Source organism: Macrobrachium rosenbergii, chromosome 59 (assembly GCF_040412425.1).
Source record: "Macrobrachium rosenbergii isolate ZJJX-2024 chromosome 59, ASM4041242v1, whole genome shotgun sequence".
NCBI classification, from domain to species: Eukaryota; Metazoa; Arthropoda; class Malacostraca; order Decapoda; family Palaemonidae; genus Macrobrachium; species Macrobrachium rosenbergii.
In genome coordinates, this window is record NC_089799.1 from 5,252,276 (window position 1) to 5,267,707 (window position 15,432).

The window sequence follows — 15,432 nt, forward strand, 5'->3', positions numbered from 1 at the left end:
ATTTTTACCTTTTTCGCAGGGTACAGAGCCATTTTTTTAACTTTTCGTTGGGTACAGAGTCGTATTTCTACCTTTTCCTAGGGCACAACTGAGGTGAATGAATGGGTCTTGATTGAGAAGACGAGAGAAGAGCACAGAAGGGTCGATAGGTGAAGTACAGTGTATATTTAAACAAGGAAGAGAAGTGTGTCGTAAACGGTTTATTATGAAAACATTGTGATTGTGAGGTCAGAAGATAAAGATTGTGATGGTGAAAATCATGGATAATGGTAAAATGTGAATAAGTAAATGAAACTCATGGACTACATTTATTCAGAAGCCTTTTTTTTTTTTTTTTACATACAGGTAGTTACAACATCTTAATATTTTTCTCTGTGAACAAAAGAGACTAAAAGTGGAAAAAATAAATGTATCACATAATCATAATCCTTAAACCTAGATAGAAAGAAGCTGAGGACATGAAATTAGTTGAAGCACTGGATGCGGTCGTACGAGCTGAAGGAGGAATCCCGCTTGCAGTACCCAGCCTCTGAGACGGGCGCGAAGTGGGTGTACGATGCCCTTCGAGCATCGTGGGGGTTCAGCAGTTGATTATGCCTGTGGTCGCTCCACGAAGTGAGGCGGACCGTCTCAGTGAAACCTCCACCTCCTCCTCCTCCTCCTCCTCCTCCGCCGTTACGAGAAGACTCGCCATAGTGACTAGTGCCACTTCGTACTAAGGAAGGTGGCGCCAGCCGAGAGCAGAACATCCGCAGGAAGACTTTGCGGAACTTCTGCCCGAAGGTGCAGTAGATGATGAAGTTGACGGAGGAGTTGATGGTGACGAGGAGGTTGCTGGTGATGATGAGCTCGTCGATGATGATGTCCGAGATCTCCAGGATGTTGATGACGAAGGCGAGGACGTTGCACACGAAGAACACGGACACGACGACGAGTAGCATGACGGCTAGGCCTATCTCGTTCCTCTGCAGGCTGCTCAGGCGCTGGATTTCCAGGTTGGCGGCTCGGACCTGGAACGTAGGGAGGAATCAGTCTCGTCTACAGTAGACAATTAGTCTCTTCAGCAATAGTAGGGAAACATGGGTAGGCTTGAGAAATCCTAACTTTTCTTAGAATGCCATGGCCTGACCTAACCAGACCTTACCTTCCTAACCTAACTTAAGGGGCCATGCCCTGACCTGGCAGGGGGGCGGTTGCTTCGCCTCCCCCCCCCCCCACGACACTCCCAAGTAACACTGAATATACATGTCTCCCTGCTCTGCATACTACCCCTAATAAGTAATAAAAATGTTTAGTTAGGTTTAATAAAATAAAGTCATAAATTTATGTATCTCTAATCTTATGGAAACCCATTGGGATTTTCCGCAATAAAAAAAAAGAGTATTAAAAATGTTCAGTTAGCTTTCCTAAAATGAAAACCAAAAATGAAAACAATTTCTAATCTTATTAAAACCATAAAATTAAAATAAGAGACGAAAGAAGCTGTCCAATATGTCTACTATTTTTGGAACTAGTTTTAAAAAAATTAAATTTAGATTTTACCATACTGATTGAAAAGACCTGAGAGTAAGAAATACACAGTTTTAGCTTTCCTATCATGAAGACTTTAGGTTAAACCATTAATAATTTTATGGAAGCTACAGAAGTTGAGAGTTTCCTTGGTTGTAAAATTGTAAAAATTCGAAGTATTTTTCTCCTCTTAAGATAATTTTAGTTTTCTTTTAAATTTTGATTATGAAATTATACTGCACTGCTGAAAAAAAGCAGTAAGTCAGCTAGTATTTAACCCCCCCCCAAATTTTTGTGCTGTTTAAGATGCAAATGACAATAAGTAAAGAAATAAAATACTTCTGTTTTTCACAGAATCAAGAGTGAGGATATACATTGGTGACCACAGAGATGTCCATTCCAGGCAGCCTCTCCAATGACACCGTTGATGCTGCCTCCATACCTCTGGCCCCCATTCACGCCCCACAACTCGAAGCTTGGTTCTTCAGGGAAGAGACAATCTTCCAATCAAAGAAAATCACCTCCTCAGTAATCAAAGCAGACGCCTTCCTCGAATTCCTGCCAGACAACATTTTCGAATAAGTCGCAGAATGGCTCACAGAGCTACAAACCCCTGTCACTTACGAATCACCGAAGGATCAGCTGAAGTCAACCTTCAGCATGCCACCTGCCCTAAGAACCAAGAAATTCCTGAACAACGTAGGGGCAGCCATAGGAGACGAGAGGCCATTGCATGTTTACAACAGTTGCTGCGGCTCATTACACTACCCGCTGCAGACAGCCAACCCGAGACAACCCTGGACCTGGTGAGCGAGGTCTTCCTCACAAAACTGCCCCACCAAACAGTGGCGGCCATGCCCAAAGCCTCCACCGTACCCATCGAAGAATCCTAAAATTGGTTGAAACGGTACACGTGGCCCACAAGACAGCGGAACCCACCCAGCCATCCATAGCAGCAGCAGCACGACGGTCCCAGCAGTCAACCGACATGGAATCTGACAGCGAAATCCGACAGCGACCCAGAGGGACCAGCCATCCCCAACCACAAGCAGAGCTTCCCAAAACCATTCATCGAGGGGAAGACCAGACAGAAGACAACAAACCACCACAGGGAATGTGCTTTTTCCATTGGAAATTTGGTAAAAAGGCATGCAAATGTAACAAAGGCTGCCTGTTTTCAAAAAAACATGCAAGAGGGTTGCATCCGCAACCCAAACAACTAAACGTCAGCAGTGAGCAGACCGGTTGCCTCTTAAGAGAGGCTGCGCCTGCTTACCGCTCTCTTTCTTCCAGATACACGCAAGGGCTACGTGTGTTTCTTCGCCTGGGATGAAAGGTTGAATACAATTCCTTGTGGACACTGGGGCAAGCAAATCATTTGTGCCAGCCAGCCCACATGAACAACTCAACCCCGTCCCCGCCCACCAACCTCCACGTATCCACTGCCAGTGGGGTGCCACTCAAGATGTAAGGGAAACGAGATATGAATGTGTCATTCAACAGGAAAGACTACAGTTGGACCTTCACCGCAGCAGACGTGACGGTAGCACTTTTAGGAACAGACTTCCTGAAAGCACACTACCTGCTAGTGGACGTAGCATCAAAACATGATCCCGAAAACAGCTCCAATATCATTTCCTCAACAGCTGTGAAAACAACCCACCACCACATTGTTACCGCAACAGCTGAGACGACAAATAGGCCCCATCGCAGCAGCTACCCCACCGCCAGAGATACGCCAACTTCTCCAAGACTACCAAGGAGTCTTCAAAGACGACCTACAGCATGACCTAACCAGACCAGCAAAACATAACATGCAGCACCATATAGAAATGGAAGCCCCCCCCCCATCCCCTGTCCACACACGCTTCAGACGGTTAGCCCCAGACAAGCTTGCCTATGCAAAACAAGTGTTCAGAGAAATGGAGAATGCAAGAATATGCCAAAATGCCCCCAGCCCATAGGCATACGCCCCCCCCACGTGGTACCGAAACCCGACGGAACATGGTGCCCGTGCGGAGACTACCTGCACCTGAACATCAAAAAGAAGCGGATACCCGTTGCCGAACACAGCAGATATAACCAACCAAACGAATGGTGCAAAGATCTTCACCAAAATAGATCTGCTGAAGGGATACAAACTTACTAATCTATTCAAACAACAAACAGACAGGTCAATAGTTCTTACGAACGGAAATGTAGTGCCTGACACAAGGTGAACAAACCAGAGGTCAGAGTACAACCAACTGTGTTTGTTGGAGGATAGAAAAACATACATAAATCGGTATACAAAACAAGAATGAAGATATTTCACATATAGCTGGAATGCTGACATTGTAATGCTTATGCTAAGGATGATACATATAACAAAACAATAACATGAACATGAATATGTGTATAAAGAATGCGTGACATTTCCTATGTTTCTTGTATGCGTGTGCTTGACATGTGGAGATCTCATTGTGAGGAGATTAGCAGGCCAGGTGAGATGAACGGTGTGTGGGGGTCCGTGTCTCTTTGTTGTTTGAATAAATAAGTAAGTTAGTGGACGCATCCTCTTACTTACGCCTTCGCTACATTACTGTGCTAACTGTCCCTTTTATCAGGTGGTATTACTATGGTGACTGTCCCATTTACCCAAGTATTACTGTGCTGACTGTCCCTTTTATCCACGGATTGCTGTATTGTCAGTCCCTTTTATGCAACGATTACTGTGCTGACTGTCCCTTTTATCCACGGATTGCTGTATTGTCAGTCACTTTTATCCAACAATTACTGTGATGACTGTCCCTTTTATCTAACGATTACTGTGATGACTGTCCCTTTTATCCAAGGATTACTGTGCTGACTGCCCCTTTTATCCAAGGATTACTGTATTGTATGTCGCTTTTATCCAACGATTACTGTGATGACTGTCCCTTTTATCCAAGGATTACTGTGCTGACTGTCCCTTTTATCCAAGGATTACTGTACTGTCTGTCCCTTTTATCCAAGGATTACTGTGCTGACTGTCCCGTTTATCCAAGGATTACTGTACTGTCTGTCCCTTTTATCCAAGGATTACTGTGCTGACTGTCCCGTTTATCCAAGGATTACTGTGCTGTCTGTCCCCTTTATCCAAGGATTCCTGTACTGTCTGTCCCTTTTATCCAAGGATTACTGTGCTGTCTGCCTCTTTTATCCATGGATTACTGTACTGTCTGTCCCTTTTATCCAAGGATTACTGTGCTGACTGTCCATTTTATTCAGATATTACTGTGATGACTGTCCATTTTATCCAGGTATTACTGTGATGACTGTCCATTTTATCCAGGTATTACTATGGAGACTGTCCCGTTTATCCAGGTATTACTGTGCTGACTGTCCCTTTTATCCAGGTATTACTATGGTGACTGTCCCATTTATCCAGGTATCACTGTGCTGACTTGTCCCTTTTATCCAAGGCTTACTGTACTGTCTGCTCCTTTTGTCCAAGGCTTACTGTACTGTCTGTCCCTTTTATCCAAGACTTACTGTACTGTCTATCCCTTTTATCCAAGGCTTACTATACTGTTTGCTCCTTTTATCCAAGGCTTACTGTACTGTCTGTCCCTTTTATCCAAGGATTACTGTACTGTCTGTCCCTTTTATCCAAGGCTTACTGTACTGTCTGTCCCTTTTATCCAAGGATTACTGTACTGTCTGTCCCTTTTATCCAAGGATTACTGTACTGTCTGTCCCTTTTATCCAAGGCTTACTGTACTGTCTTTCCCTTTTATCCAAGGCTTACTGTACTGTCTGTCCCTTTTATCCAAGGCTTACTGTACTGTCTGTCCCTTTTATCCAAGGCTTACTGTACTGTCTTTCCCTTTTATCCAAGGATTACTGTACTGTCTGTCCCTTTTATCCAAGGATTACTGTACTGTCTGTCCCTTTTATCCAAGGCTTACTGTACTCTCTATCCCTTTTATCCAAGGATTATTGTACTGTCTGTCCCTTTTATCCAAGGATTACTGTGTTGTCTGTCCATTTTATCCAGGTATTACTGTGGTGACTGTCCGTTTTATCCAGGTATTATTGTTTTGACTGTCTAAACCTTGATACAGCATAATTAATCACAGGAAAGAAAAGCAATTTCAATAATATATTTCTATGGTCTCGAGTACGTGAAATGAGGTATGATAAACCCGTAGAGTTTATTTAGCACAAGTTACAAAGGTAAGGGGATAGGGGAGAAGAGGTGCGAGTGTATGTGGGTGTGGGTGTGCAAGTAGGTGTTGCTCGTGGTGGGAGACAAAAAAAAAAAGAGGCGTGCTAATAATTCTATACAACACCATTTCATCTCAGTAAAAACAGTTTCTTCCTAAATAAAAGCCTTCTTCCTCTCCTCAGTAAAAACCATTTTTTTTTTATCTTAAAAGAAACTTTTCTTCTTCTTCCTCTTCTTTCCTTCCCTCATAACGAAAGACACCCAGACACACAAACCTTGCCGTAGATGAAGGAATTGAAGATCAGGAGGCTGAGGAATGGTACCAGGTACATGACGACTAAATACATCCACATGATGTAGACTTCCTTGTAGTGCGGATTACTTCTCAGGGCGGACGCCACGACGATCACGAGATCGTCCCCCGTGTCCGCCAAGTGACACACCTGTCCGGTAATTAAGAGAAAAAGGGGGAGGGGGTTAAAAAGGTGAAATAATCTTACACTCAATACGATTTTAATAGGAAAACTGTATAGCATACATGTATACAGGAAAACTGTATGGCATACATGTATAAAGGAAAACTGTATAGCATACATGTATAAAGGAAAACTGTATGGCATACATGTATAAAGGAAAACTGTATGGCATACATCTATACAGGAAAACTGTATGGCATACATGTATAATGTATTTAAAGTATTTTCATACAGACTTATTGAAAGCTGTAGGGATTGTAAGTGAAATTAAAATGAAATAATCTTACATTCAATACGATTTTAAAAGGAAAACTGTATGGCATACATGTATACAGGAAAACTGTATGGCATACATGTATAAAGGAAAACTGTATGGCATACATGTATGAAGGAAAACTGTATGGCATACATGTATGAAGGAAAACTGTATGCCATACATGATTGAAGGAAAACTGTATGGCATACATGTATAAAGGAAAACTGTATGGCATACATGTATAGAGGAAAACTGTATGGCATACATGTATAATGTATTTTCACAGACCCCTTGAAACCTGTAGGGATTGTAAGTGAAGTTAAAATGAAATAATCTTACATTCAATATGATTTTAAAAGGAAAACTGTATGGCGTACATGTATAATTTATTTGATGTATTTTCATACAGACCTATTGAAAGCTGTAGGACCCGGAAATACAGTAAATTCATACACACCAAAGTTTCAAAATCAGTATTTCAAAACATTCAAAATCAGTATTTCAAAACAGACTGTAACATTTTTACAGTTATGATTAATAGCAACAACAGTGGGTTCTTTTGCTTGATAAATAACAATCAATTAAACAAAAGAATTCCCTTAAAAGGAAGTTGGTATCACTTATTAATACATGACAATCAATTAAACAAAAGACTTCAACAAAAGACTCCACTTAAAAGAAAATTTGTATTTATTATTAATAAATGACAATCAATTAAACAAAAGATTTTAACAAAAGCCTCCACTTAAAAGGAAGTTGGTATCACTTATTATTATTAATAAACAATCAAACAAAAGACTCCACTTACAAAAAATTGGTATCACTTATTATTAATACATGACAATCCATTAAACAAAAGACTTCTCTTTATTATTAATACATGACAATCCAGTAAGCAAAAGACTCCACTCGAGAGGACGTTGGCACCTCGAGAATCAAACCAGCAGACTCACTCACCTTGTAAGTAACCTCCCAGAACCTCGGAAGGTTGTACACGACGGAGAACAAGGCAACGGCCACGACGTAGATCCTCGCCCTTCCGTACGTGCAGAGCGTCCTGGCCTTGAAGGGGAGGCAGACGGCCACGTACCTCTCTACAGTCACGGTCACCGTCAGGTAGATGGAGCCCGTCTGAGCGATCATCCCCAGAGGGTAGACGAAGGGCATCGACTTCTGGAACAAGCCCCTCGTGTACCAGGTCATGGTGCCCGTGTACTCGCTGATCTCCGGCAGCGCCAGCATCAGGATCGACGTGAAAGTGACGATCATGTCGAAGGACGTCAGCCCGATCAGGCAGCAGTTGATGGAGGAGCGCATTTTTGTACTGCGGGAGGAGAAGCGGGGAGATACGTCAAGTTTCGTCAGGTAAGATCTGATTAGAGGTTCTTCAGGTAAGATCTGATTTGAGGTTCTTCAGGTAAGATCTGGTTTGAGTTTCTTTAGATAAGATTTGATAAGAGGTTCTTCAGGTGAGATTTGATTAGAGGTTCTTCAGGTAAGATTTGATTAGAGGTTCTTCACGTAAGATTGGATTAAAGGTTCTTCAGGTAAGATTGGATAAGAGGTTCTTCAGGTAAGATATGATTAGAGGTTCTTCAGGTAAGATTGGATTAGAGGTTCTTCAGGTAAGACCTGATTAGAGGTTCTTCAGGTAAGATCTGATTAGAGGTCCCTCAGGTAAGATTTGATTAGAGGTTCTTCAGGTAAAACCTGATTAGGTAGGTAAGATTTGATTAGAGGTTCTTCAGGTTCTTTAGAGGTTCTTCAAAGATCTGATTTTTCAGAGTGAGATCTGACTTTCAGGTAAGATCTCATGATGTAAAGATCTGATTAGTTCTTCATAAGACTTGATTAAAGGTATACTGCCCTAATATGGAAGACCGCAGTATCTGCAAAAATACAAAACTGAGAAAAATGGTAGATATTGCAATTTCCCCTTGCCTTACTACTGACTTTCCAGATACTGCAAATGGGACCCCCTAAATAAAGGATTGAAGAGTCATTCTGAAACTGCAGTAGCTTGTGCATTAGTGTTTCACGAGCCCAGTAGGTGGCATATCTCAATTTCGAAAATCTTGCAGATACTGCAGTTTTCCATTTTAGGGCAGAATTGATAATTGCATAGTTTAAGATATTCAGTGATGCAATTCGTGCTTTAACTTTTAAAACATCATACCTAGAATTCTGAAAAAAAAAAACAATATTTTGAATCATGATTATATCACCTGAAGCTAAGTTAAACAGAAATAAATGAATATCGATAAAGTAAAAAGATTTTAAATGGAAATAAATATAACTGTGTGAATAAACATTAACTTTTTTCCCAAAAAAAAAAAATTAGAGATGGTACATTTGGAAATAAAGTCCATTATGTATGAATAAACATTATCTTTTTTCCCAAAAGAAAAAAAATTAATATCGATAAAGTAAAAAGATTTTAAATGGAAATAAATATAACTGTTGAATAAACATTATCTTTTTTCCCAAAAAGAAAAAAAATTAGAGATGGTACATTTGGAAATGAAGTCCATTATGTACGAATAAACATTATCTTTTTTCCCAAAAGAAAAAAATTGGAGGTGTTTTATTTGGAAATAAAGTACACTATGTGTCAATAAACAGTACCTCCCCCCCCCCAAAGAAAAGCACAGAAGCAATTAAATGAAACTGATGACTATCATCAACACTAAGCGCTTAGAATCATCATTTTTCCTGCCAGCAGGTAACAAATCATATTGATAAGAAAACACACTGTTCATTTTGATGATAGGGTGTAGGCAAGGATTAATGACTTCAAGTCGCTGAGTCACCTCAGTTGTATGGATTGTCAGAGTGACTGTTAAGCTCAAGAATTATAAGGTCTATGTTCGTGCAACTTAGGCAAGAGTCCACTAACAGTTCAACCCCGTAAGGGGATAGTGCCGTCAGTGCACCTCATGCAGTGCACGGCAGGCATTACTTACGGTTCTTTGCAGCGTGCCTTCCAAGTCCCCCCCCCACCTAGCTGCAACCCCTTTCATTCCTTTGACTGTACCTCCTTTCAAATTCTCTTTCTTCCATCTTGCTTTCCACCCTCTTCTAACTATTGATTCATAGTGCAACTGCTTAGAGGTTTTCCCCCTGTTACACCTTTCAAACCTTTCACTCTCAATTTCCGTTTCAGCGCTGAATGGCCTCATACCTCCCAGTGCTTCAACTAACAGTTCAAATAACACACAGCTTTTCAATAATTAATTTTAATCTTTACGTATCTTGTGTTTATTTTCAACGCTAATCGTACCCTGAAAGGAAGCAGTAAAATCGATTATTCCTCCACATTCAAGATTGCAACGTCATCAACTTTTTTTGGAAAGAAGGTCGATCTTAATATCTAGGCATTCTGATTTTCCAGAATTTGATTTTCCTGAATTTTTTTTTCCAGAATTAGATTTTCTGGAAGATTAATACCACATACCTTGATTTCCCAGAATTTTATTTTCCTGAATTTGATTTTCCAGCAATCTCACTTTCCAGAATTCTATTTTCTGGAAGATTAACGTCATGTTGGATATTGTCAGGGCAGATTTTGACGACACAAAGAGAGAAATTGTTGGTCTCATTTAAACTGCACTTTCTGATGACTGGATCTGAGAAGTAATGGTACAGAGAGAGAGAGAGAGAGAGAGAGAGAGAGAGAGAGAGAGAGAGAGAGAGAGAGAGAGAGAGAGATCTTAGACATTTTGTGGAAAATAAAATTGAAATGTCTCCTGAGTCACTTGACTGAATTTTCTTCCTATAATTTGAGTCACACACAATATATATATATATATATATATATATATATATATATATATATATATATATATATATATATATATATATATATATATATATTATATATATATATATATATATATATATATATATAAATAGTTTTATATATATATATATATATATATTATATATGTATAATATATATATGTGTAAATATATATAAATGGGAAAAAAGCACGTTAAAAAGAAGATAATATATTTAGATATACATATATAATATTTATACACATACACACATATATAAATTATATATTTAATACATATACAGTATATATATATATATATATATATATACATAGATACATATATACTATTAATCTATGTGCATCTGATAAACGTAACAGAATCCCACACCAATAATTTAATTCCACCACCATACCAGTTACAAGCAAGCATTTTCATAAAAACGTCTGTGAATAAATCTTATTCCTATTCATACAAATGCACTCACGAGCACTTGAGCACGTTTCCCGCCACGCCGTTAAATGCACGCACGCACTCAAGTTGTCGGACACTCGAGGGACCGACGAACACTTCAAGCAAAGGCTTCAAGCAAAGGCGCTAAATTCATCGACAGAACCGTAAGATTTGTATAAAACATATTCTGAAAAATTCGAAGTTGCGAAAATACCCGTTCGGGAATTTAGAAATACAAAAATAAAAATTTAGAAATAAAAATTTTGAATTTTGAAATAAAAATTATCTGCTTAATCTAATCAAACATATTTTTTTGCAAAGTTTTAAAATGCAAAATACCCATTCAGGAATTTAGAAATACAAAAATAAAAATTTAGAAACGAAATTTTGAATTTTGATATCAAAATCCGTTTGATCTAATTAAACTTTTTTTTGCAAGGTTTTAAGGTGCGAAATACCCGTTCAGGAATTTAGAAATACAAAATATTTAGAAATAAAAATTTTGAGTTTTGAAATAAAAATCATCTGGTTAAACTTTTTTGCAAGGTTTTAAGGTGCGACAGAAATAATTTTGAATTTTGGTATAAATATTATCAACTTAATCTAATTAAACATATTTTGTCAAGTTTTAAGGTGCGAAAGATATGCACACAAATATATTTTCCCATAGCAAATGTGAAAATAAAAGTTCAGGAATACTGAGAACGGATCATTAAAATAGAAATAATATCTATTCAATCTAATTAAGCCTTTTCTGCAAATTTCGAAGGTGCTTCACGCACGAATACACTGACCTACAGTAAGTGTGAAAATACCAGTCTGGGGAAAAAAAGAATGACTGAAGGGAATTGGGATATTAAATTTAGTCCAGAGGCCAAGCGATGGAATCTGTGATGTCATTCTGCGCTGAAACGGAAATTACGAGAAATAAAACGGTTTGAAAAAGTGTAAAGTAAGTATACCTTAATTTATCCAGACCACTGAGCTGATTAACAGCTCTCCTAGGGCTGGCCCGAAGGATTAGATTTATTTTACGTGGCTAAGAACCAGTTGATTACCTATTAACGGGACCTACAGCTTATTGTGGAATCCGACCCAAATTATAGCGAGAAATTATTTCTATCACCAGAAATAAATTCCTCTTATTCTTCATTGGCCGTTCGGAGATTCGAACTCGCAGCCAGCAGAGTGCTAGCTAAGAACGGAACCCACTCTCCCAACGAGGAACTTTGAAAAGGTGCAACAGGCGGAAAACCTCGCAGGTGCACTACGAAGCAATTGCTAGGAGAGGGTTGAGGAAAGTAAGATGGAAGAAAGGAAATATGAATGAAGGTACATTAAAAGGAACGAAAGGGGTTGCAACTAGGGGCCGAAGGGACGCCGCAAAGAACCTTAAGTATTACCTACAGTGCACCGCGTGAGGTGCACGGATAGCACTACCCTTTAGTAAGGAAAATTAAAATAAAAAAGTCATATCATCTATTCAATCTATATTTTATAACACTGATATGCAGTACTATTATTCTTCTCCTGCCTAACATACTTTCTCACTGATTCCTATAAATGCCACTTTTTCAAGAAGTGAATTTCTATCTGTATTTAGGACTTCATAAAAATATTGGGCTAGTCTATTTTCTAAATTATTACATATAATTGCGAAGTAATGAAACAAGATGACAAGATAGGAAGAAAATGAAAAAATAATGGCTCAGTCAATAATCCGTGTACTGAAACCAGACAATAAGCATGACGTACAGTATATGTGAATATTAAATTATAAAGCAACAGCAAGGAACAACTGTCGTAAAATCAGTTTACAATTAATGTCTACCTTGAATTTTATAAAGCAAGAGTATGGAACAACTGACATAACGAGAGTCCTAATTGCAGTTTCAAATCAGTCTTTCCTCTCCATACATCTCTGATTGACTCCTTTTGTATCCGTCAATAAGACCTCGTTCGTGCTCATGGGAGCGTTCTGTACAACAGGGAACTGACGATGTGTCAACAATTACAGATTCACTCCCGTCCAGCGGTGTCTAGTAATCAGAGCTATTTCCAAATGTCACACTTCCTCTGAATAGTCCCTAACGATAATTATTGTTTACCAGACTCCTGATGAGGGGATGTGGGTGAGTTCGAAGGTGGAAATTATCACCAACGAAAGATCTTTTGCCAAAAATGAAAGTTCCGGTTCATAAACCTGTACCACCTCTCCCCACCCACCTTCATCAGGACTTCCACCCAGAGAGGGATGACCCCAGGATCGATATTCAGCTTGTTAAGAGGATAATCAAGTGTTTTTTTTTTTTGTAAATGAATGGAATTGGATGTAATTTATGCATTGGTTACATGAATTTCATTGTGGGTAAATTGATGGAACTGTGAGGGAATTTGTAATGTGCTTGATCTCTAAAGGTCAAGGTTATTGAAGGCAGAGGAGTATTTGCATACCACTTTAAGGATGCTGAGAAATATACGTAATGAGATGTTTAATATTCTCGTTATCTCTAAAATGATTTGGAAGCTCATTTGAGGCCAGATTTTATCTTCCTCTGGCTACACGGAGGTGACCTAAATTCTGATAACCACTAAAAATTCTCGGGATGCTGAGTTCCATGAAGTCTCTCTCTCTCTCTCTCTCTCTCTCTCTCTCTCTCTCTCTCTCTCTCTCTCTCTCTCTCTCTTCTCTCTTCTTCTTCTTTCTTCTTCTTCTTCTTCTTCTTCTTCTTCTTCTTCTTCTTCTTCAGTGAGGTTCTTTCGTATTTTTTTAAGAAATCCAAGAATCAGAGTTAAAATTCCGCCAAGTGAATCAGAAAACAATTCGACTTTATTTTTCATAGGATATTTAAGACCTAATGAATCTCTCTCTCTCTCTCTCTCTCTCTCTCTCTCTCTCTCTCTCTCTCTCTCTCTCTCTCTCTCTCAGTGAGGTATTTTTGTATTTTTCAAGAAATCCAAGAATTAGACTTAAAAGGGTATTTTGTAGAACTATAACTGACTGAAAAATATATTCCATTGCGAACAAACAAACTGCGTGTATTCGTTTGAAAATAAACGCAGTTCCTGATCAATCAAAAATGGCTTCCTCATAGAAAACCTTAAATCATGAAGCCAAAAGATCATCAAAAACTACAACTCCATCCTTTGATTGCCTATTCAGTTGTCAGGTTTGAGGAAGAGAGATGACATCAACCAAAAGACGCACTCCAAAAGGATATAACACCAGCATCTTTATGGTCCCCGAAACGCATCCTATAAGGATAGCAGGACGCCATCTACATGTCCCCAAAAAGTCAGGGTACCTTCCCTAAACCCCTACAAGGAGCAAGGACTGTCTCTCTTTAAGCGCCAAGCACAGGAATGTCGGCGGCACCATCTGTAGAGAGATAGCAATGAGATCTCCTCAGGTAACTTATGATTCATGGGCAATACCCAGCCGACTACTTTTAAGGAATGCTGGCAACTGCAGACAGGTTCTCCAGTGGTCTGACGGCTCTTCATTATTTTTCGAGGACTTATGAATGAAACTTTTTCTCGTTGATTGATAGCCTCCGGTCATAGCTGGCATACTCCTGCTTGTTATGACAGATCGGCAACGTCGTGACAGAGATTTTTCTCTGAGGCTTGACTTGGGGTAACGTCTCCTTTGTCGGTGTAAGAGGAAGAAACTTTATTTTTGGCAGTGCATTGTAGAAGATGTCTTTGTCAAGCTGAATGCCTTTCTCCTGAGAGTGAGGTAGAGTGATGAACTACAAGACAATAATTGAATATTATCTCTGAGTTCTGTGGGATGAGAATCCTTTAGGTATTCTGGTCACAACAAGGTAAAAGATAGTGATGCTCTATGCATCATTTCAAGACGATCGCCCATTCCATCAGCTGAATCAAGAATAGATAAATACATCTCAAAATTCTAAAGTGACGTATGCCTCAGATGCCTACAGTTGAGACCAAGGTTCATGATCGACTTGTTGCAAAAATTCCTGAAAAATCAACTGCCAGATCAAGCAGCGGATACCTACAGATATCTTCGTAAGGAAGTTCCACCCTTCTTTGATCTAAATCTAGCTCCAAGTCACCATGAAAAAGAAGAGGTAACACTCCTTTGCTTCAAAGATGAAGCATACACTCAGTTACCCATGGCTGCACCTCGCCAAGAACTAGAAGGAAATCTGTGTCAAAGATTTAAATAGCCAAGGAAATTTAACGTCTGCGTCAGACCCTAAAGATGACGCAACTTAGGCACACGAAACGTTTCCCCCTTTTGATAAACGATGACACCAATCATTTTAAGCGCCGAATGAAATTGGCAGGCATATGACCCGTGGCCAACTTTCCTGGGAAATCTTCATGACAATCTACTAATGGACTTTCTTGTTTATACTAACCTTCGAAACAGATAAACAACGGAAATATTAATCAATTACGACTGAAGATGTAATTTTTATAATTTCAAGCATTCGTGGAAGAATGATAAAGATGATTGTTGATGATGAAAATATTATTTCCTGGCAATTCGGTGGAATTTGCGATCCATATACATAATAATTATGGGTAGTATTCTCAGCATTTTCTAATAAATATTAGGACTACTCTATGAAAATACGGAAATTGGATATAAAACTGAAAGAGCAACCATTCACTTATAACCGTAGCAGGTGGATCTGGAATCTGAATTTTGTATTCTTGAATGTCAATATGCACTGAGTGCATAAACTATTCACGGTATTATATCAATATTTATAGGTCATCGGAATTTTAAATCATAT

The 15,432-nt window shown here is 39.0% G+C and overlaps 1 protein-coding gene across 3 annotated transcripts in view; it reads right to left on the reverse strand.

Annotated features, from left to right (window-relative positions):
* Positions 1–295: 295 nt before the first annotated feature.
* LOC136837487 (FMRFamide receptor-like) overlaps positions 296–15,432 on the reverse strand; it is a 144,998-nt gene continuing 129,861 nt past the window's right edge. For all 3 annotated transcript variants that reach the window (XM_067102280.1, XM_067102279.1, XM_067102281.1), the window contains exons 3-5: positions 7,388–7,754; positions 5,974–6,141; positions 296–1,010 (exon numbers count right to left, since the gene is read on the reverse strand). In XM_067102280.1, the coding sequence (XP_066958381.1) occupies positions 465–1,010; positions 5,974–6,141; positions 7,388–7,754 (1,081 nt within the window). In that variant the 3' untranslated portion in view covers positions 296–464. The remainder of the gene's footprint in view (positions 1,011–5,973; positions 6,142–7,387; positions 7,755–15,432) is intronic.